Genomic DNA, 22493 nt, shown 5'->3' with positions numbered 1-22493 from the left:
AGCTGGCCACGTCTTCAGAGCTTGCAAACATCGCCTGAAGCTCAGTAGCCATTGGGCGATTGTTCCCTCCGCTGTCGGTGGTCTGAGCTACCATGTAAGGAGGACAATAAAAAAAGGACAGAAAGATAAATAAAGAGAAATATAAATAACGAGAAAAAAAGGAGGCTTATCTTTTTATGAAGACCATGCCGAATCAAAAAACGGCCAATTGGTCTGGCCAGGAGAGCTCCAAAGTGTCTCCACCCCACCATCTTCAGTGTGAGATGGGTGGATTGATACTGCCAAGAGTCGTTGATATAGTTGGCCGATGCGCCAACAAAAGCGTACCGGTTCCCTTTAGTTGTCCACACATCATGTATCAAGCAGAATTTCCCTTGATTTACCTATGAAGATCAAAAGTCAATCAGTAATCAATATATAATCTGAGGATATCAAAAAGTTAAACAGGTAAAACTTACTTTCAATGTGTTAATCGCCTTGTCATGCAAGGCCCCAAAAAGCTGCACCGACTGCTGGGCCGCCCAGGTGGAAGATCAAACAACAGCACCACGATTGACTGAGTAGAAGGCGGTACGGAGGGCTGGGTCTTCAAATCGAGCCCATGGGAGAGCGTGCCGAATGATCCATAATACCAATATCATGTTCAAAAGCTCAACCGTGAAAGTAGGTCCAGTGACAAAGGAAGTTAAAGTGGAATCTTGACTTTTCTTGTTCTGTTCATGATAGGTAGGTGGAAGTTTGCGACCGGATTCAATTGCTCGATGCCGATTCTTGCAAGCAGGGCGATTGGCACTGCCATTGCGATGGCCCCACAAGTTCCAGTATGATTGACGACCATTCTTGAAGATCTTATTGCACCAACGACACTGATAGTTGAGACCCTGAGTAATAAACATTCATGTTAGCATAACAAAGAAAAGATAAAAATAAACTAAATGTCTATACAAGAAGTTGATGGACACGTACATCAGGAGGGTGAAAGAACTCAAGGAGTTCGTTCACGCGAGCGCTACGAGCTTCATTATAAGTGGGTCCATTAGTTCCAACAAACTCGATATCAGAATCTTGAGATAAATCAACATCATTGGGAACTTCAAAGGGCTGCTTGTGACAAATCAGCAAAGTTTGTTGAAGCTCGGATGTGATATGGATCACTTACATCCATATTTGCTCGCTTGGTTGGTTGGGGCGAAGGACTTTTTGATCTCGCTGATGATGATCTAACACGTTTGCTGGTTGATGATCAAGGCTGGACATGATAGGCCATTGTCAGTCAATAGCCAAATCTTTGAATACATAAGAAAGGCAAATAGATAACAACAAACCTTTCCCTTGTCAGTTGGTTTGACTTTTGTTTGAGCGGTGACTGAGAGTCTCTTCTTGGTGGTAACTTTTTTGACGGGTCGAGGTGATGGAAGTCGATGAGCAAGACTCAGAGTACCTGGCTGATCATCCTCGGAGTTCGCTGAACTTGAAATGGTGATACTGAGAGAGGTTCGAGAGTCTTTGGGAGGTACTACAAATCCAGGCTGGGAGCGAGCTGGGCTAGGAGGTCGAAGAGTTCTAGAGCTGGACTTACTGGGAACCTGGAGAGTCGAGGAGCTTTGCGATGATGATTTGGAAATGGGCATTGTAATAAAAGTATTAAAGTATTAGCGTCACTGATGATCGAATCAAACGAGCTTCTCAATGTCTACTTGAGAAAAAGACGTACCACAACTTGAAATACCAATTGCAGACCCACATTTCAGCCGAATTTGAAGACAACCTATCTTCAAGTTCGACCACAAGCCAGCCAGATTCGAAGTCAATACATCCAAGGGTTGTGTGGTGTCGTTAGTTGATGAGAGGAATGAATGAGTTGTTCGGTGTGGTTGGTCGGTAAAGAGATTCAGTGGCGCTGGTATGTAGTAGTACAGCCTGGGTACCCTGGACCCAGCTTGTATTGCCGCTATATAGTGGAAAACCCGAGGCCGGTTGGGTTGCGCTGCGCTTGACCCGCTATTGGGAAAACTGGCCCGGGGCTGTGGTGCGCAGCCCCCGCTACATATGGCGCATGTTATAGTGATGGTAAAAACCGCTGCGCAACCACTCCGCAACCGCTATTGGATGCGGAGTGGTTCTGGTATTGGCCATACAAAGAGATATTTCGTTTGCTGATTGGGGCCATCAGAGTCTCGGCACTATTAGAACAAGGTATATGCAGAAAGCGTTTGATACTTCTTCTCCAGTGGTTGCTTCTAGCAGTAGGCTTTCTACAAGTAGTCGCCAAAACCAGTACCAAAATGCGAAGAGCAATACTTCTCCAAATCGCCCTTCGTTGTCAAGAAATCAACACTCACCAAACTATTATAAGTCGTCTTATAAACATAAAGGTGTGTATGAAGTGGAAGATGCAGATCTTGTTCCAGAACGTGAACAATTCTGCTTCGCGCATAATCTTGGACACTGCAAGCTGGGGAAGCCAGCTTGTCTCCGTATCCATCGCTGTGTTGGTCTTTTCAGTTTCTCTAAAAAATCTTGTTCGTGTCTGACAGTTAAGTCCTCCTCAGAACGTCAAGGGCTGTAAGCAGGACCACAAGGGTTGTGACCATGTCTGATCAAGACGGTCCGCAAGAATCTTGTGGTAGCATAGACACTGAGGGGTTGGTTTCATCTAGTTCATCATTTTCTCTCTTGTGTGTTTCTGACGTTTGAGTCTTTCTCAGAACGACGGAGGAGGAAATGGTGGATATGGGTCAAGAGAGAAATTGCAAAGGAAATGATAAGGACAAAGTTTACGGCGATGCCTTTATAGAGGGGTTGGTATTGCTTTGTTTCTCTCATTATGTTATGTAAAACTGTCGGTATTTCTATTGCTGACATTTGAGTTTTCAAAGTCCTCCACTAGCTCACTTCTCAGACGATTTTATCGAACCGAAGTTTCTTAGGGGATACGTTTGGGACGGTGTGAACACACCCGGCTATTCGCCGGCCATCGAATCAAGCGTTTACGCGGCTCCTTTTCGAGACGCCCCTCCTCTTTCGGAAGATATCGATGCAGCCTTTGTTTTAGAACAATATCCTCATTTGTTCAAAATAATAACCCCTATTAAAGTTGACAAGTTGGAGTTATTACTTAGGGATCATCCAAACCAAGCTTTCGTCAATTCCGCGCTCAAAGGTTTGCGAGAAGGCTTCTGGCCAAACTCATCAATTCCGTCATCAGAGGTAGTGGACGGACCAAATCACATTTCTTGCGAGGCCAATCAATCTCTATTGGAAGAGCAATGCCAGGATGAGATTGATAAAGGTAGATACTCTGAAGAATTTACGACATTACTTTTAGGGATGAAGGTGATCCCGCTTCTAATGGTAACGAAAAAAGACTCCAATAAAATGCGTGTTTGCTCTAATATGAGCGCAGGCCACCCATCTCCCAACGATCTTATCAACAAGTCAAGCATTCCTGTGGCTTACGACTCATTGAAATCTTTTATTCCTTATTTAATAAAAATGAAGGAAGAAGAGGGTGAAGTGATACTATTCAAATCAGACATTGAAGGAGCCTTTAGGATAATTCCCCTTCACTTCCAGTATCAACTTCGTCAAATTTATAAGATCAGAGGTAATAAAAAACGTGTCGACCATAATCTAAATTTTGGTTCTTCGGCATCTCCCTTCATTTGGTGTGGTGTTTTTTCGCTAGTGTTGTGGATTGCTGAATTTATCTTTGACATCAAGTTCATGAATAACATGATGGACAACGTCTGGTGTGTGTGTTCAACCAAACATTTTGTCAACTTCAAGGGTCATCTTATTCCTTTACCTCAAGCGAAGCTTTTGAATCTATTTGACATTCTCGGGTTTCCTTGGGTATGGAAAAAACAACTTCACGGACCTGTCCTCGAGATAATCGGCCATATCGTGGATTCAGAAAGAATGATCATCCAACTTCACCCTGACAAGAAACGTCTCCTCATCGAGAAGCTCCAAAAATTTGTCGCACATCACCATCATTTGTTAAACGACTGGCAAAAGATACTGGGCCATGCTTCATGGGCTTGCACGTCAATGCCATGGGGTCGGTACGCTTTACAAAGCCTGTATGAGAAGTCAAATACGAAATCTCATCGTTTCCTCCAGATTCCTCTTAATAAAGAAAACCAAGATGACGTGCGGTGGCTGATAAAGTTTTTCGATCAAAGTCCAAGGATTTTGGTTTTGACATCTCTTAGGTGGGGTCTGAAGGAAGCAGACGCAGAGTTTTTTACCAACGCTTGCATGACAGGAGTCGGCATCTGGGATCCAATTTCTCGGATTGGAAGATATTTTATTTTGCCACCACCTCCTTGTAACATTTTCTGGGCCGAACTACTTGGGGTCATTTCAGCCATCAACTTAGGGATTGAAAAAGGCACCAAAAGAATTTTCGTCCATTCGGATAATCGAAATGTTGTCGACCTATTCAACTCTCATGCACCGAGTAAGATCGTTAGGCCGTTATTTCGTCACTGTGTTATGCGCATTGTCGAAGCAAAAGTCGATGTCAAGGTCGCTCATGTTTCAGCTGAGTTTAATTCAGAAGCTGATAATTTGTCTCGGATAAAAACTATATTAACTCCTGAGAAATCAGATATACTCTGTCATGCGATTAACGGGACGTCTATTTCTTATTTACACATTAACTCCTCTCTTTCCTCTGGGGGTCAAGTCGCAAATCTAGCTTCTTTAGATCCATCTTTTCGTCAATGGCTAAATCCAAATCGTCAAGGCTCAGCCTGAAGAAGCCTTCTTTCAACATTTCTTTATCCGATTTACGGAAATTATCTAATCAGGATCAATGTTCTACCATTAGTCCCATTTCTTTACAAAAATATAAATCTGCCTTCAAGAGTTTTGCTAAATTTTGTGTCCTTTTCAAACAGCCATTTATTCCTAATAAACGTAACCTGTGTGATTTTGTCTCTTTCATGAGTAGAGTAATTTCTCCACGTTCGGTCCGTTTGTATTTAGTTGGTATTCGGCACATCTTCAAGTTGGAGTTTCCGTTGATCATTTGCGAGACGACCCATCAAGACGTCAAAGATACTATGAAGACGTGTATAAAAAAATTATCTAAACCAGTCAATAGGAAAAATCCTCTAACACTGGAACAAATCGAGTCTGTAGTTTCCAAGTCATCATCCTCCTATGATGACAAATTATTTTTAGCTTTATTGGGGTTTGGGTTTGGCGGTCTTCACCGTCTGGGGGAACTAACCAAACCTGATTCTGCAAAATTCTTTGATGCACGGAAGGTTATCTTACGTTTGAGTCTCCGGTTTTCAAATTGCAAAAAAATTATTCAATACAACTTACCATATTCAAAAGGAGATACTAGTTTTCTTGGTGCTCCGGTTATTATTCAAGGGTTTCATAATACTTCCGCCTGTCCGATTCGTCTTATAAAGTCCTACCTCCGAGTTTGGGACGAATCCTTCATTTCGTCACCTGAACTTTTCGTTACTTCAAATGGTTCGGTTCCTTCTCGCTCTTGGTTTCTTTCTCGTTTCCACAGTCATTTCGACAAGACATTTTCCGGCCATTCTTTGAGATCCGGTGGTGCTACAGCTTTAGCACAGTCAGGTCACAATTTGGATTACATCAAGAGTGCGGGACGCTGGTCGTCCAAGGCCTTTTTAATCTATGTCCGTGGACACGTCGCTTTACGATTACCAGAAAACCAAAATCACGTAATCGGTGATGTGTCTCACATTGGATCTAGAGTTTCTTTTTCTTAAAAAACTCGTGAGTTTATTTCTGAAGTTTGAAGACCGGTCAATGGCTCTTTTGCCTAGTCTTTTTAATCTTCTGGTCAATGGCTTTTGCCTTCTAGTTTGGCTTCTTGATGCCGTATAAAGTTTTTTATAATGGCTTCTTTATGCCTAAGAGTTTACGAGTTGTGGGTCTGTGCTTTATTAGAAACTGACAAATTGATTATTTCCCTCTCCTACTTCACCACTCTATGGGTACGTCTGTAGGCGGGTCGGAGAGGGGGTCCTTTTGTCTTTTTCAAGTAATTCATAACCCTGGGCTTTTCTAGCCTAGGGATTCGCCCACAACACACTTGTCCTAGTATTTTCAAATACTGAATATTGTAAGTTTTCATGAATTACATTTCCAATGAGTACAGCTATTCAGGAAATTCATGTCATGGGCGCACAATTTTTTCGTTCCCCCCCCCCTAATACAGCCACGCCGCGCAGCGCAGCAGAGCTGTATGACCCTGTGGCTTCAAATATCCGGCTGCATCCGAGGTCATTCTGAACCGGCCATACGGGATTATTTGGTATTGTTTGGCCATTCCATACCACTACCCTCCACTACCCTTACTGGCGCTACCAACGAGGGGATAGCTTTGGTTCCCCTCGACCTTTTCCCCCCATTTTCATTCAACCCAACATCCACCATCTCGAAGCCACATCTAACAAAGATCTCGATATGGACCTCAACAATTCAATCCTCACCCGATTGCCTAGTTCTGTGGACCAGTCATTCACGCAACCGCAAACCAAACGGGAAGCCACCTCACCAGATCGATGTCCTCAACCACTGGTTGACCGCTTCGCCAAATCGCATAAATTCACGGGGTTCCCTTCAAGTGCTGCTGTCACTGATACCCATTTTTTCGCCAAACGAAACCATAAACCTTACCTGAGATTCCGATTGATTCATTTTTACCCTTCGAGCACTATGGGCAACAGAAAACTGTCGCAAGTACCCTTGTGCGTATTTTTTCATCTGGATGCCTTGTTTTTGCGTTTTCAATCCTTTCTCTGGCTGTGTGAAACTTTGGTTGATTTAATGATTGTCCTTAATGTTTGTCCGTTTCATTAGGTCCCCGGCCGATAAGCGACTCGATGTCATGAGCCGAGCAATGCGCACTCGCAGCTATCAAGCTGCCCATCTTCAGAGTGTTGTTACACCAACGTGAGTCAGCCTTTTATTGATCAGTTCAATGTGACATTGGCTCACACCCTCGAACGGTCTCCCAGTGCCGGAATCGCTAATACGACTTCTTTGATGTGGCCTAACACTGTCACCCCCCCATCTTTGGCGAGAGGCGATTTGCTGGCAACATCCCCCTTAAAGGCGTCCAGAACAGCTGATGGTTCAAACACCCTGGTCACTCCGTCAATGAACGAGGTTTTTGCCCGTAGTCCCCCTGCCTCGACCCCGAGCGGATCTCAATCCTCTTGCCTTGGCTCTGTCAACCCTCACATCAATCCATTGATTTTGGATACGGATCGAATGTCACAGGCCACGCCCTTCGCTTCACCTGCCACCGTCTCTACCTCACTGCCGGCAAGCCTCAAGCCAAGTAAAGCTTCAATGTCTTTTGAAAAGCCTCCTCGTTCATTGCTAGATATGGTCTTGGATGGAGAAGATGAAATTGAGCAGTTAGACGACGACCTAGGTAAGGAGCTCCCCTTGTTCTGTACCCTCTCTCACCCATGTGCAACCCCAGGAACTGACCTCGTACTCTGCTCTTTATCTAGATACCTTGACTGATACTGGCCTCGATACGTGTCCTATCGAGTTGAAGCCTCTTGAACCGATTACTGCTCGCCAATTCCAAGTCACCTTCAACTTCTGGCAACAGCAAGTGCCTGAATTGGATTTGGAAAGCTCTAACAATAATAAACGCAAGAAACCGGCCGGGAAAACCCGGGCTATCAAGACGAAGATCAAAACACCCGTACCTAAGTACGAAAATTATCAAACGAAAGTGCCCATCAATCTCACGATTCTTAACCCCAAAATCCCCTTTGTCACATTCAAATTGAAACTTTTCCAAGCTTGCGATAAGAAATTGCCTGGGGTTTCTGAATCCCTTGCCAACGCCTGGTTTGACAAGACGATCGATATTCAAGGCTTCATTAGTGGAAATCGAAAACAAAAGGCAACCAAGATTGTAGTTGAGGACACCCTTACCTATCTCGATTTCATGAACGCTGCCCAGCTCGTACCTCCTTCTACCACCATGGGCTTTAAAATCATCCACGAAAACCCCAAGGTCACCAAAAACGCCAATTGCTTCATTGAAAACAAGCGCAAACGCAACGCCCCCCCTTCGGATTCAGAAGACTCCGAAGGTAAAGCGTCTGTGGCTGCTTCTTCTGCAGGGGTAAGTAAGATGTTTTTGATACCTTCCAGACTGCGAACTGACTTTGTCATTATGCCATCTGCAGTCTGCTATCCTCCAAGATGGCAAACGCAACCTGCGAGCTTTGATGAAACGCTTCAGTAAGGATTTCTCGCGAGGGGAGAACATCACAAGTGTGACAAACCCAAGAGACCCAGGTCAAATCATTCTACTCAACACTTCTCGCATTCGAACTTGGGCAGATGATTGGGTCAGTTATTTGATGAATTTCTTCTTCCTGGACCTCGGATAGCTGACTCTTGCGGCATCTGCTAATAGGCCGCCGGGGTCCCCGGCGTCGATGAGGTCAACCCACCTGTCAAGCGACCTGAGTTCAAGTGGGTAGCGGTGGCAGACTACGAGAAGGAGAAGAGCAAACTCTTAGGTTTGATCCCTCCTACTCGATCAGAACCATCTCCTGCCACCGGTGCGGTTATTCACCATAACTACTATGGTCAGCCGTTCGCCCCCGCTGGATTCGTTCCCCCAGTACCCACGGTTCCCTTTGGTGCACCCCCCATGGCCACCTCGTCAATGCCTGAGGTGGCCCCTGTGCCTGCTCGCCTGCGTTTGTCACCACCTCCCACCATTCCTCCTTTTGAAGAGTTTTTGGCTTTCGCCGGGATTACTCCTGACATGAAGAAGACGCGCGACATCCTCGCCGAAGAAGGCATCAACGACTTCGGACGACTATTAGACCAACAGACCTATTCCTTTGCCAACTTCCGGAGCATGGGGATACCCTTCGCTCACGCCGATGATATTTCAAAGGCCATTCCGCAATTCAACCAGGTTCTTAAATCAGCCAAATGAAGATTCACCAATATTGATGAAAGTCTTTTCCTATTTTTGTTTTATTCCGGTCCTACCTGAAAAACCTTTACAGCCTATTTTGTAAACTCGTAAACACGTGTTGTGAACATGAAATGTTATATCCCCCCACCTCTATGTCTGAACTATGTGATGTGTTGTGCCTTGTGACTTGTGCTGTGCGCTATATTTCCCCTTGATTGGCTTTGAAAAACCTCCCTTTGGAAACCATTCAAACCCAAAGCACCTAGAGACCCGACTTTAAGTAATGAACCTAGAGAGACCCGACTGTGAAAAAGTCACAATCCGTGTGAGGATGTGACTGCTTTCCAGTAGCAAGGGTCATGGTTTGGGTCATTCCGAGTGTCCTGAACATTTTGTTTTTGTTTTCAAAACCCAAAAAAACTCTTTGGCTGTTTGTGTCCGCCAAAGAGTTGATTTTTTTTTTTGGTTTGGGACAAGGAGTTCGACTTGAAATGTCAAACTTTTGGGACCTCACTTGGTAATGCTCAATTAGGGACTTGGGTTTGGATTGTTTTTAGACTGGGGGACATTTTATTGGTCAAAGAGCCGTGTATGTATTGCTCAAAACGGCCTAACTTAGAGATCGATCAAAGACTGAGACAAATTCCCTTTCCCTACATCCCCTACAACCAATAACCACAAACCGCATATAGCTTATGCATCAGAGCCCCGGTAAACAACTTCCAAGTTGAATCAATGATCACATATTCCTTCTCATCCGCAACGGCTTGCTTGAGCAGTTGAGTTTGGCAAAAGTAAGATTTAAGGACACTGAAGGCCTTTTTGATGGGATTCAGATCAGGTGAGTACGGTGGGAGGTACAAGATCCGTATGCCTTGCTCTTCCGCCATCTCGGCAATGCGTCCCCCGTGGTGGATCCGCGCATTGTCCATCACCAACACTGAGTTGGCTTGAGGATACGGGTTCATTACCGGAAACTACATAAGGACCAAGTCAGTTCAGGATGGTGAAAGTAGAGAGAGAAAACTCACCAATCTATGTTTGAGATAACTTTCGAAGTCTTCCCGGAGGTAGCTGCCTTCTTGGCAATCCACAGCGAGCACTCCACCGCGAAATATAGCCGGGAGGAGGGAGAATCGTTTCCCTCCTCTGCTCCAAGGAATTCGGCTGGTCCGTATGCCTTTTCTGGCACGGCCATACTGTCGACCGAGATACCGTTCCTGTACCAAACACTCATCTGTTGCACAGTTAGAATGCGCTTGGCGCAGCGGAAATCAAACAGACAAAAGACGTACCCAAGAATACAAGCATATTGGGCGTTAACGCTCCCACGGCATGCAAAAACTTAGCTCGCTTGGACGCACTTTGATTTGGGTGCACCGTCCTAGCCTTCTTGAGCGTCAAGTTCAGTCGATCTTTAAGGTCCATTGACAAGGTTTGTAACGAGACCCACTTCCCGGTACGGCAATAAACGCCGTACCGATATTTGTCCAAGTACAGAGCCGGGTCCCCCTCGAGAAGCTCCAGAATAAAATCTCTGTCTTCGTCGGTCAGGGCGGTGTTTCTTCCAAGACGTGCGTACTCTTCAGGGTTGTTAACCACTGCTTTGGTTCGTCGATATAATGAGTGCCATCGTGAGATAGTGCGGCGGTGGACTGGCGACTTCAGGAGGCGACGGACGTGTTCAATCGTTTTCCCGTCGCGGAGGTATTGCACAGCGAGGACCTTGATGCCGACATCGTATTTCAATGGTCGGGTACGCATAGCTAGAAGGCACTCGGAAACGGTCAGTGTCTTGGGTTGTTAGGATGGGGAGAGTGGATGACGGACCTAGGGGTTGGAGACGCCGGGATGCGATGTGAAGGATGGGATGCTGAGTGAATAAAATTGCCAAAAAAAAAATTGGTTCCGAAAGATCACGTCTCAGGTGTTTCGGGGTTTGGGGTTGACCTACTTGCCGGTCCGGATTAGCTGTGCTGCGCTGCGCGGCGCGGCTGTATTAGGGGGGGGGGGAACGAAAAAATTGTGCGCCCATGACATGAATTTCCTGAATAGCTGTAATAATATTACTTTTTCTAAAATGAATGGCACCCCTGGCCCGAGAAAAAAATATTTTTCAGCGCCGCAGTCCCCGCAGCCGGTGCAGTGATGCATACAGAATCCAGATCAGCTGGCTGACGCGGCCTGCTGAGCACTGTAATTGGCAATCACTCACCGAACTCCCTCTATGATTGGCTTTCAACACCCACTTCCTCGACATTTTTCCTGACGCCTCAAACCAATTGCTTCATCGATCACACGTAAGTCGTCCTATCAGCTTTCTAGCACACCTATTCCACGTTGACTTATAACCTTTTTTCTTTTTCTTTTTCTTTTTCTTTTTCTTTGACTTTGATTTTGATTTTCTCTTCTTTTTTTGACCATGTAGATCAAAGACTACCCCAACTCCTTGTTCAAACCGACACCGTCATAAGCAAAGATGATACTCACTTTTGAGATGATTTCAAGTGATTGAGGGTGGTTATGAGTGATTTGGGGTGGTCTCGTACTTGGCCTATCTCTGGTACCAGACCACCATTTCCTTTTTTTTTACAAAAAATGTGTCCTTATGATAAGTTTTGCTCTAGGATATCATAACTCATGGTTCCTGTTAATGACTTTTCAAGTTGTAGTAATTGATGCTTATGCTAGTATTTGTTCTCAGTTCTTATTTGTGGTTGTGATGACTCACACTTTTTGTTTTTGTTTTGATCAATGCAAGTTCACTGTGTTCCAAAAGTATGAGCCTACAAACTGAGAAAGTCCCATTAATCTCACTTATGATCCAACATAAATGACGCCAAACAACTTATAGTTACTCAAGCAGAACATGATCCAGCTTATTGTCTTTTTCATTCTTTGTCGCATCGACAAAAAACTTTCAATTATATTGATAATCTCAATGTTTTTCAATCAAATCTCACTAAAATAGAGGATCCAGTATCTAGTTCGTTCATCCTAAAATCTTAACTGAAATGTTAAAAGTTGTTCAAATAAATATGAACAATTTAATTTGATGTTTTGTAGATAAGTTTGGTTTTGAATGGCAAATCAAACAAAAGTTTCCTTCTTTGCATTGATTTCTGAGTCAGACAGCACAAAAATCAAGAGACGTTCAAAAGTATTAAAGAGATTCAATAAAAAAGATACATCGGGTAAAGAAACAATTGTGATATCAATCCGATCAACAGAATGATCGTGTTCGTTAACTAGATAATAAAAAATTCAATTAAATCAATGAGATCTCAATCAAATGCCCATCCCTTCTCCGTGACCTGTAGCAAAACTAGACATATGACGGTCTCTGTTTGAATCGGGGTAGTCTTTGATCTACATGGTCAAAAAAAGAAGAGAAAATCAAAATCAAAGTCAAAGTCAAAGAAAAAGAAAAAGAGAAAGAGAAAAGGTTATAAGTCAACGTGGAATAGGTGTGCTAGAAAGCTGATAGGACGACTTACGTGTGATTGATGAAGCAATTGGTTTGAGGCGTCAGGAAAAATGTCGAGGAAGTGGGTGTTGAAAGCCAATCGTAGAGGGAGTTTGGTGAGTGATTGCCAATTACAGTGCTCAGCAGGCCGCGTCAGCCAGCTGATCTGGATTCTGTATGCATCACTGCACCGGCTGCGGGGACTGCGGCGCTGAAAAATATTTTTTTCTCGGGCCAGGGGTGCCATTCATTTTAGAAAAAGTAATAAATATAGAAAAGGTTTGAATTTACCAACGTCATGGATCACCAATAAATTCGATACAGGAGACAACTACATATACATATTTATAGTTTCAGTGCGAATTGAAATACGAGGACGGAACTCGTCAGATTCATAAAACTCGAAATCGATTCATCTTTTTAATTTTTTTTTTCCAAAACATGTAGATAGAACAAAGCTACCTCAAACCAAAGTGAAAGAAAAAGAAAAAGACTTTATCCTAAATGAATTCTTTACAATCTCGATCCTCAGGATATTTTAATTTGATTGATTTTCATTTTTCTCAATCCAAACTAACACCAACACATGTCCAATTTATCAATCAGAACCAACGAAGCAGAAGAAACCCATCCCTCAAGCACAACTTTATCCAATCACCACATTCCATCGACATCCACATCCACTACAACTTATCAAACCCCAAACCCGACCAATCCAAAAAATGTTAAATCACTCAAACTTATTTCATCAACAGATCCAACCCAATCCACCACTCAAACCATCATCTCAGGAGTCAAAAAAGCATTCGATACAGTCATAAGTTATCCGATCTCATCATTTATCAATCCAAGTTCATCTATCATTACGAATCCAAAGCAAGATGAAATCGAAATGAAACCAAACCAAGTTGATCGAAGACCTATTCCACCCCTCGAATCTGATCGGAATCCTAGACCTTTATCAACCAGTTCATCAACCAGGACCTCTCGAATACCCAACCCGACTCATCTTCCTGATCATCCAACACTCACAGGCACAGGCACTTTATTTCGAAGACCTTCAATTTCTTCATCAACTGCTTCTTCTTCTTCTTCTTCATCATCAACATGGTGGAGGTTTTGGCGAAACTCTTCTTCTTCTTCTTCATCATCATCATCCGATTCTACTACTTCTGATACCCGACAATACTCTGAATTCACCTTGATGACCCCTTCGTCTGACCTATCTAGACCGAAAAGGATTCCAATTGATTTCTTAAACCATCATACGACTAACCTTTTATCCCATGATCTTACTTCTAATTCTACACAGATCCCGGGTTACGATTCGTTTACTTCTTCTACTATTAATCCTGCTCTTCAACGGTTATTGGCATTTTGGAGGGACCGAAATGAATGTGATTCAACAGAACTTGAAGGAAATCCTAAACCTATCAATCTCCAGATAGATCTTACGAGTAACGAAGTAGATGAAGAAGAAAGACTTTCTCCTTTGATAATCAATCATCCAGAAGAAGCAAATCTCTCCCACGACAAAATCCCCGCTCATCCCAAAACGTCTAGATGTTTACCAAAAATCAAACGACAACCCCTAAGTGCTATGCATAAGTTATGTTTCAAAGAAGGAGGAAGATTATCCATACTAAAAGATAGAGATGATTCATTAAAACCTAAGACGAGCAGATCGGCATGGTGGTTAGATATCACGAATCCGAATGAACAAGATATGAAACAGGTTGGAAAAGTGTTTGGAATCCATCCTTTAACGATTGAAGATATTTTACAAACAGATGATCGAGAGAAGAGTGAGATGTTTGATAAGTTGGGATACTATTTGATTTCTTTCAGAGGTTTAGACGAAAGTAATTTTCAGGAAGAGGTTATTGATGATGATGATGATCATCATCAAGAAGGTATGGAAGAAATTAGTGAGTCGGGCGGGATTGGGGCAGGTGAGGAATGGAGCGTTAATCATGCTAGTTTGATGACTATGAGGAGTTTGAGAAGTAGGAAGATTAGAAGGAGTAGGAAAAGACTTCGTGTTAAGGATGGAGCTATTGGGGTTGGAGCGGTTAATATGTATTTGATTGTCTTTGGGGATGGCATCATTTCGGTAAGTGTGATTTGATTTGAATGGAAGTTTGTTTAAAAAGTTTTTATTGAGAGATTGGTTTAGGTTCATTTTGAAGATTTACAAAAACATATTGATCGAGTGAAAGAAAGAATCCAAAGTTTTAGTGCACCATCACACTACATCTCACCGCGTAAGTTTTCCAAAAAGGAACTCAATTCCAGATCCAAAAAAAACCAGTTAACCCAACAAACTTTCAATTTTGGAATAGATTGGATAGCCCATGGATTAATGGATTCGATCATCGATTCATTTTTTCCAATCTTATCATATGTAGAAAAAGAATCCGATGAATTAGATGATTATTTATCAGACCCATTACAATCCAAACAAACCAGATTATCAACCATGGATCCTACCTTCAATCGATTTAAAATGTTGGATAGGATCACTCAGAATCGTAAGTTGGTAGTCATGATGACTAGATTATTGAATCAGAAAGTTCAAGTCGTTGAAGGTTTGAGGAAAAGGATGGGAGGATCTGATCAAGAAAGTGAAATCCATTTACATTTTGGAGATTTACAAGGTTTGAAAACTTTGAAGGTTTTAGGATTTTGAGGTTTGGTAAATTGACTTTTTTTTGTTTTTTTGTCGGGGGGTTTCTTAGATCATATCATGGCCATCTTTCAAACCTTAAATTTCTATGACACTTTATTATCCAATGCACATCTAACATACCTAGGAATCCTACGAATCACCCTAGACCGAACCAAACTTTCACAAGACATTCTGATCATTCGACTCTATACACTTTCTTTGATTGCTTATCCAATGTTATCGGTCATTGGATTTCATTCGATGAACATCAATATTCCCAAGAATGGAGATCGTGATGATCATCTTAGATCAGATGGATCCTCTTCTCCTTACTATGTCTTTGGAATCGTTCTGGTCATTTGTTGTGTGGTGGGTCTTGGTATGGGGTTGTTGGTTAGAGGCATCTTTAGGAAATCAGAGGAGGTTTATAGAAGGAAAGTTGTGGATCGTTGGATTCTTAAGGCTTGAGAGAAGGGCGGTTTGGGGAAATCTTATCAGTCTGTTGTTGGTCCTACGGGGTTTTTTGGGTCGATTTGTTTGAGGGGTTTTTTCTTTGTCTTGGGTTTCCTTTTTTCTTGGATCTTTATACATGGTTTTAAATTGTATTATTTATTTATAGAAAAGCAAGAAAACAAAGCATAAAAGAAAGTTTGTTTGGGTGAATTCGGTTTGGGTTTCTTTTCCTTCTTTAGAATCTTGTATCCGTATAACTTTATTAGGGTCTTATTTTTCTCTCTCTTTTGATCACTTTATTTATTGTTTGGTTTTTTGGGTTGAAAGAGGAAAAATTTTAAATGGAAGAAGAACGTATAGATATAAAGCATAAAGCATAAAACAAGACCTTCATTTCTTTTTGAATCATCATTTTTTCTGTCATAAATTGTATCAGTTTTTTTTTCTTATATATATTTATTATCAATCAATGATTTATACATACATATGATGAATTCTTTTCTTTTTTGAATGTTTGTAAATAATACACTTAAATTATTCCTTGGGTTTCTTTTTATTTTATTGTCTTAGCATTTTTTCATTTTTCTTTTTTAGTCGTAATTTATTCTGATTGATTATTTTTTTGAACATATGCTGAGGAACCTCTTCATCATGATGCAAAAGTCATGTAGATATGTGATTTAATAGGGAGTTTCAAGTCAAGAAATTTATGGTATTTTACTGTCTGACAAGGTGTCTGATGTTGCAAAATGTATGCACCTAGTTGGGCTCTTGGAGAATCACAAGTGCAATGGAAAGTGAAGTTCCTTTGAAAGAACACAAGTGGTTCTAAGTTAGGGTCTTGGAGAATCACAAGTATGATGAAAATCAAAGTACCTAATGGTACAAGAGACAAATGATAAGAATGAATAACCATAATAAACACAACTAGGTGAGGAAACAAGCCTTTGGAAGAACACGAGTGATTCTCATGATTAGGCTCTTGGAGAATCACGAGTGTGATGAAAATCGAAATATCTAATGGTATGAGAGACAAATGATAAGAATGAATGAAGAAAGGAAACTACAAAGTAAGAAAAACATTCAATCTTATATATCTAAGTGATCTTGTGAACCGCAGGTACAAGTAAATGAATTGAAGAAGGATGCATGTCTATGATATCAGAGTAACGTGAAATACGTCATAAGAGAATCAACAATGACGATGTGATGAGAAAATGAATAAGTAATGAAGGGAAATTGATTATCCAACTAGATAGTAATAGTAGATCGTGGTTAAAATTGTGAGGGAGAAAGAGTGAACACCAAACAAGTTACTTTTCCGTCAAATGCTTCCTTCAGTGCTTACGGATGATTGGACCACTTTAATATTGATGACAGATGGCAGCGTTCCATCCGAACTATGGGGGTAGTTGAAATCTTTTGTAGGTAACTCGCACAAGCCTGGAAAGTTAACACCATTCATACTGGGTTCTTGTCCCCAAAAGACAGTAGTATCCCATCCAAGTAGCTGTGAAGTCATCTGAGGTAGTTCCCTGTTCTTGAGATCCCTTGGAATGATATGAAATTTACTTTCATCTGCTGAACATTTCTCTGAGAATATTCGCCACTGACAAGAACACAATTAGGATCACAGGACGACTTGAGAAAACTACAAAGTTTGACTGACTGATTGAATCAGTTGAGCCGGAACTGTGAAGAGACCAGGAAGATGGTTGATAAGGGCTGAATGGATCCGCCGATCCGCCCTAGAATGAGACCCCGTACCCAATGTAAGACTCCAGGATTAATCACATGTTGGTAATCAAATCACACAAGACTTTACTCACTCGTTGAGATGTAGTGCAGTGCGCCATTGCATTAGTGATACTAAGACTTGACCTGCAATTGTTAACGTGACAGCGACAGACAGGAAAGACAAAAAGCCTGAATCCACCCCGTTGCGGAAAAATCGTAAGTCAACCAAAATACCAAAGGGAAATTTCTGAAGATTATCTCAGAATCGGTCACCACACGCAAAAGGATGGACTTACGAGTCTCTTTCTCTAATTCTATCCATATTGTAGATTGTGTTTGCAGACTCAAGGCCTCTGAATCGCGGATCTTCAGTACGTGCCTCAACATGCGCAACAATAACTGAACCGTGACTAGGTAAAACTGAAGTAATCAATTAATGGAGGGATTTATAGTCAGCAATCTCCGCGTGATGTTCGGCTTATCAAAAGCCGCAAGTCCAGTGACATGGTAAACGTAATGTATCTTTGATCAAATGAATTCTACTGACGATGGTCAAAATAGAGAAAAATAACACCCAGGTTTTTGCCCATCCAATGATGAGCGCACTCAGAGGATCTTCTAACTCTGCAGACTTCATGACCGCCGCACCGATCCGCGCGAGGGGGATTCTTGAACTATTATGATTAATGTCCCATAACTTGACAGCGCGCTCTAGCATTCTGAAGGCAGGAATGAGCGCTGATTCCAATTGAATAAAGGTCAACGTCACACGGGTTGCCCAATAAATGTTGGTCATCATGACCAAAATCGTTCCGGAAATCCACAAAACATTGTACGATGAAGGTGTGAGGAAACGTGATAACCGGCTGTTCTTTTGGCCTCCCACATCGCAAAGGCTGAATGAAACACGCGTAATTTGCGAAAGTTTATGGACAGGCGGCTCGTCAGCTGAGTGATTACAACTTAATTGGGCTGTGATTTGTGTTAGCTTGAAAATTTACCAAGCGTGGACCAGACTCCAAGCAGATATCCAAATACCTACACAGCTCCTGATCGATAGTTCCAAGTGATCAGGCATATTTCAAAGTGTTGTGGATGTCATGAGAAATTGTAAACATACGGAAGTGACCTGAGTTGCCCAGTAAAAATTAGGGAGAGTGCCGATGATTTGGTCGTGAATCAAGGTCAACAATAGAAAGGCAAGTTCGATGAAAGGTGGACTGTATACCACGCACTCAAGACCATACCTAGAATGCAAATGTCCGTAAATGTGACGAGGATGTCATGTATCAGTTGATGAAAAATGGCTGGCTTCCTTCGAGATGATTAACAAGCACTGACCATGTCGATACATGTGACAACAGACCTTTTGTAAGATGATTCCCTGAATAAGACTGTTGAAATTGCACGCGAATATGAAATCGGTTTAGATACAAAGCCCTTCAAGGGATACATTCGAGGCCATGAAGATCACCTTGTAGCTCGAGATTGTCCCCATGAGATACAGAACTCCAGAAATTGCCTCTGAGATTGCAATGACCATACAACGATTTGGAACTAAGTAAGGTGTCCCTCTGGCTAAAGGTGAAGGTGAGCACACATCACGCACGGAGCGAACAGAGCGGCCTGTCAGTACATATTGTTTCGGATGACAATGGAACTCCATTTGAACTGATGAAACGTACAATGCTGTGGATAGACTCGACGGATAAGTCTGTAATGCCGTTCCCGTGCTGCAGGTCCCTTGAATAATGGTATTACCATTATTGATATACAACTCAGTATGATTATACCCCGCATGACAGCAAGTAGGATCAAGATTTTGAGGGCCCAGCAAGGAAACTGTGGCATCGACACATCTTTCTAAGGACAGCGCACGGGAGAGAAAATGGGACCGATTTACGAAAAAACCTTCAGAAGGATGTCGAATGGCTTGAAAAGATACGGCTTCAGCACAAAGACTTACTATGAATTGCAGTTGAATCCTGAACGGATTCACTTGAATGGGCTGTCCTGAAGCACCGATCTGTTGTGGAGCAGTTTGCGACATGGGTGGAGTGAGGTGGAGTGTATACTTGAGTGGAGAATTAAAGAGACAAAGGAGTGATGTTTAGTTGGTATATAGTTAATCACCTATACATGAGGGCCCTACGACTCGCAAGAATGTCATGCCAGATATAAGCAGCCTGTAGTCCAGAATTTGAGTCACTGGTTTGAGTGTTCCAACGAGTCTGGCTTGATCAAGCTGATCCTTCTCATGGGTGTGCTGAGATATAAATTGTCTTCGGAAGATCCGCTTGGTCGGATTTCCTCACCTAGTGAGACCATTTTCACCATCGGCCTCGTGCGCCGACACAGGATTGCCGCGAGGGACTCCCGTTTAAATCACTTTTTCAAAGAGGTTTTTCAGCGTACATAGCGTTACTTATTCGAATGGGCATTTGCAGGTGCATATCTACAGAGAGACAAACTTACAGAGATTCATTACCCCCAATCAATGGTTTATCAGTCTATCCCATCACACGCTACTGTCTGTGTGCTTAATAAATTGACATGAAAACTTAATAATGCATAGTCCTACACTTCACAGGATGGTCGGGATCAACTCCAATGGAAAATTCAAGCAATATTGAAAACTGACCCTTTTCGTTGCGGATATTGAAGTTCAAATGTGTAGAACACCAAGCAGTGCTTTATAACTGAGTATATCAAACCATTTGCTAAAAATGAAAGATTGCTGAGTTTGGATATATATATAACGAGAAAGGTATGAGAGATAAAGTGATTAGTTGAGGGAGCCTGAGTAAACACAAGTCAGTTTCAAGTTTTGGTTTAGATAGTTGGCAAGATTGGTAGACTGAAACAATAAGATGATGTTTGGTTTGACTGGTAAACTGAAGTGAATGAAGGGTCATAGGATGGGTTTTGATCAGTAAAACAGAGTGTTATGATGTCATTGGTGGATGGCCATGAATGGAGTGTATATAGAGTGGTCAACAGGATGTATTGATGGATGATCAGATTGGTAAACAGGAATTGAACTCTCAAACCCAACATTTCCCACTTTCTCAAACTTCATCCTGACCTTTTGCATGATAGCTTTGAGAGTTACCTTTTAACTTAGCAACAATCAAAAATGTCCCGGCTTAAAGAAAAGGTAATTCAACATTTCAAAATCGTAAAAGATCACTCCCATTTTTTTAGAAAAAACCAATTCCCTTCTTTCACAAAGAAATAAAAACATGACCCACATAGAATTTCACTTCGACATCAGAAATCAGAGAAAGAACAAACCATTCAGAAAACAAAAAAAAAGAAACAACAATTGTCTGATTGTTCATTCAAGTGCTCCTCTTGCTTCTAAACCTTTCAATCGATTGATTTGTCTGAAATGAAAAAAAAAAACAATGAATGATTAAGAAAAGTAACATCAGAATTGAAAGAAAGAGAGGTGGATTACTTACTCATCTCTTAGTCCTTCTTGCCATCGATGTAATTTAGCAATTTCATGAACTTTGAATCCAACTGTACATTCACAAAGGCAGAAGATCAACAAGATCAACCATAATGAGATCAAGATGTTTATGAAAGAACAGTCAACAAGAAAATTGGATGACTCACAGATCCTAGGACGATATCTCTCAGCTTTCAAAGCCGCTTCAGTCCCACCACTAGACCCCGCCCCAATTCCCTGACTTCCACCCCCGGCACTACTTCCAACCCCACCACCACCACCTGCCACATTAACCACACTACCAGAAGTTTGACCAGCACTGTTACTTCCACTATTACTATTGATTCGAATCGATTTACTTGGTACCATATTAGGATAAACCATAAAAAGCATATGAGGAAAGGTTGTACCGAAATATGCTCCGTCTATTGCACCATGTCTCGAAGATTTAGGTGAATAGATATCTTCACATCTTGGACAATAAAGTTTAACGGCTTTGGAATATGGTGAATCTGATAATCCTACTGGTAATAATGGTTGTGTATAACATAAAACTCGAGGACATCTACCGAAATCGGCTTTTTTGAATTTGTCGAGCTAGTGAAAATTGATAAGTTGGATTGAATTATAAACATACTTTTTGATGGGATTGATGAGGATCAGACTTACCATTTTGGACAAACCACGTGAAGTGATTATATATCGGGCATGGATTAAACCATATAAATGTCTTGCAGCTCCTTCCACTGATTCTCTAGCAGTATCTTCTAACTCATCTTCACCTAAGATTCCCCACAAAAAGTAAATTCCATCAGTCAAAATATTTACCAAACCTTTGCCCTCTCAACATAAAAAAAAGGAAAAGAGATTACCTAAAGCATCTGTAATTAAATCAAGTGCTTGACCATAATATTGAACTTCTGAATTTAATCCAGTTAGATTGAATCGATCTAAAATATACTCTTCATCTACTTCACAAAAATATTCGTTTCCTTTTGTAGATAAGAACCAAGAGATCCATGAATTTGCATAATCTGATTCAGATCCGGTTGATAATTCGTCCACTTTTGTTGTCGGATTCGAGGTTTTGAGGAATCAAAAAGTAATGTTTGGAATCGGATGGAGATAGAATTCGTTTGTTGAGTAAGTTATCAACACGGATTGAAATGAACGAAAATACTCAACTGCTTAGGTTTTTCTTTTGGGTAAGATTGACAAGTTGGATAATTCGATTTGGTTCAACTTCCAGTTGGAATTACTGAATGTGTTGATCGGTTTTAGGTTTGATAACTGATCGAGGTCAAGTTTTTTGTTTGTTCTTCTTGATTTGTTGCAAGACACATGAAGTGAAAGTCAATGCTTCGAATTCGATCAGATTAACGCAAGATTCAGATAGTTTCACCAATCAAACTCACCTGTTGTGTTGACCTTCTCAGGGGAGTTTTGGAATTATTTGGTTTAAGGAGCTTGCTGCTTTGTTCAAGTTGTGGTTGGGTTTCTTTTGTGATTTGATTGGGTTCGTTGAGTTTTTTTTTTTGAAAGTTGAAAGTTGATCGATCAAAACAACAAGTTGAACGGTAATTTAAACTATAAAACTCATTAAAATTTATCTTGTCTTTTTTAATTTGTTTTTCAAAATCTATTTTTGGAAGAATCTAATTTAATGCCACCCATATTTTGACATTTCTGACTTGGGCCAACAAAACATATTCAAATGCTCTTGTATGAGGTGAGCAGCTAAGCGGCCAGCCTT

At 41.6% G+C, this 22493-nt stretch overlaps 5 protein-coding genes across 5 annotated transcripts; 3 read left to right on the top strand and 2 right to left on the bottom strand.

Moving 5' to 3' along the window:
* Positions 1–2381: 2381 nt before the first annotated feature.
* MELLADRAFT_85000 (uncharacterized protein) lies at positions 2382–4764 on the top strand (the record flags this gene model as incomplete). Its single annotated transcript, XM_007408461.1, has 4 exons — positions 2382–2491; positions 2562–2645; positions 2709–2801; positions 2880–4764. The coding sequence occupies 4 exons, from the start codon at positions 2382–2384 to the stop codon at positions 4762–4764; spliced, it is 2172 nt and encodes a 723-aa protein (XP_007408523.1).
* Positions 4765–13014: 8250 nt separating this feature from the next.
* On the top strand, positions 13015–16177 carry MELLADRAFT_116070 (uncharacterized protein; the record flags this gene model as incomplete). The annotated part of the gene is made up of 5 exons (XM_007408462.1): positions 13015–14541; positions 14605–14692; positions 14771–15085; positions 15167–15606; positions 15639–16177. 4 exons carry the CDS (start codon positions 13015–13017, stop codon positions 15562–15564), a joined length of 2328 nt encoding a protein of 775 aa, XP_007408524.1.
* A 207-nt stretch (positions 16178–16384) lies between these two features.
* Positions 16385–17297, bottom strand: MELLADRAFT_71502 (uncharacterized protein; the record flags this gene model as incomplete). The annotated part of the gene is made up of 2 exons (XM_007408348.1): positions 16385–17158; positions 17219–17297. The coding sequence occupies one exon, from the start codon at positions 17069–17071 to the stop codon at positions 16874–16876; it is 198 nt and encodes a 65-aa protein (XP_007408410.1).
* A 753-nt stretch (positions 17298–18050) lies between these two features.
* Positions 18051–19388, top strand: MELLADRAFT_55667 (uncharacterized protein; the record flags this gene model as incomplete). Its single annotated transcript, XM_007408463.1, has 7 exons — positions 18051–18182; positions 18288–18335; positions 18407–18415; positions 18653–18680; positions 18761–18864; positions 18972–19149; positions 19253–19388. 4 exons carry the CDS (start codon positions 18084–18086, stop codon positions 18659–18661), a joined length of 165 nt encoding a protein of 54 aa, XP_007408525.1.
* Positions 19389–20457: 1069 nt separating this feature from the next.
* MELLADRAFT_47850 (uncharacterized protein) lies at positions 20458–22282 on the bottom strand (the record flags this gene model as incomplete). The annotated part of the gene is made up of 7 exons (XM_007408347.1): positions 20458–20672; positions 20751–20811; positions 20908–21337; positions 21410–21522; positions 21613–21804; positions 21926–22061; positions 22156–22282. Coding segments are annotated over 6 exons (846 nt in total).
* Positions 22283–22493: the final 211 nt, after the last annotated feature.

Source organism: Melampsora larici-populina, assembly GCF_000204055.1.
Source record: "Melampsora larici-populina 98AG31 unplaced genomic scaffold MELLAscaffold_12, whole genome shotgun sequence".
Lineage (NCBI taxonomy): Eukaryota > Fungi > Basidiomycota > Pucciniomycetes > Pucciniales > Melampsoraceae > Melampsora > Melampsora laricis-populina.
The sequence above is the reverse complement of the archived record's forward strand: the minus strand, read 5'-3'. Positions and strand labels throughout refer to the sequence as shown.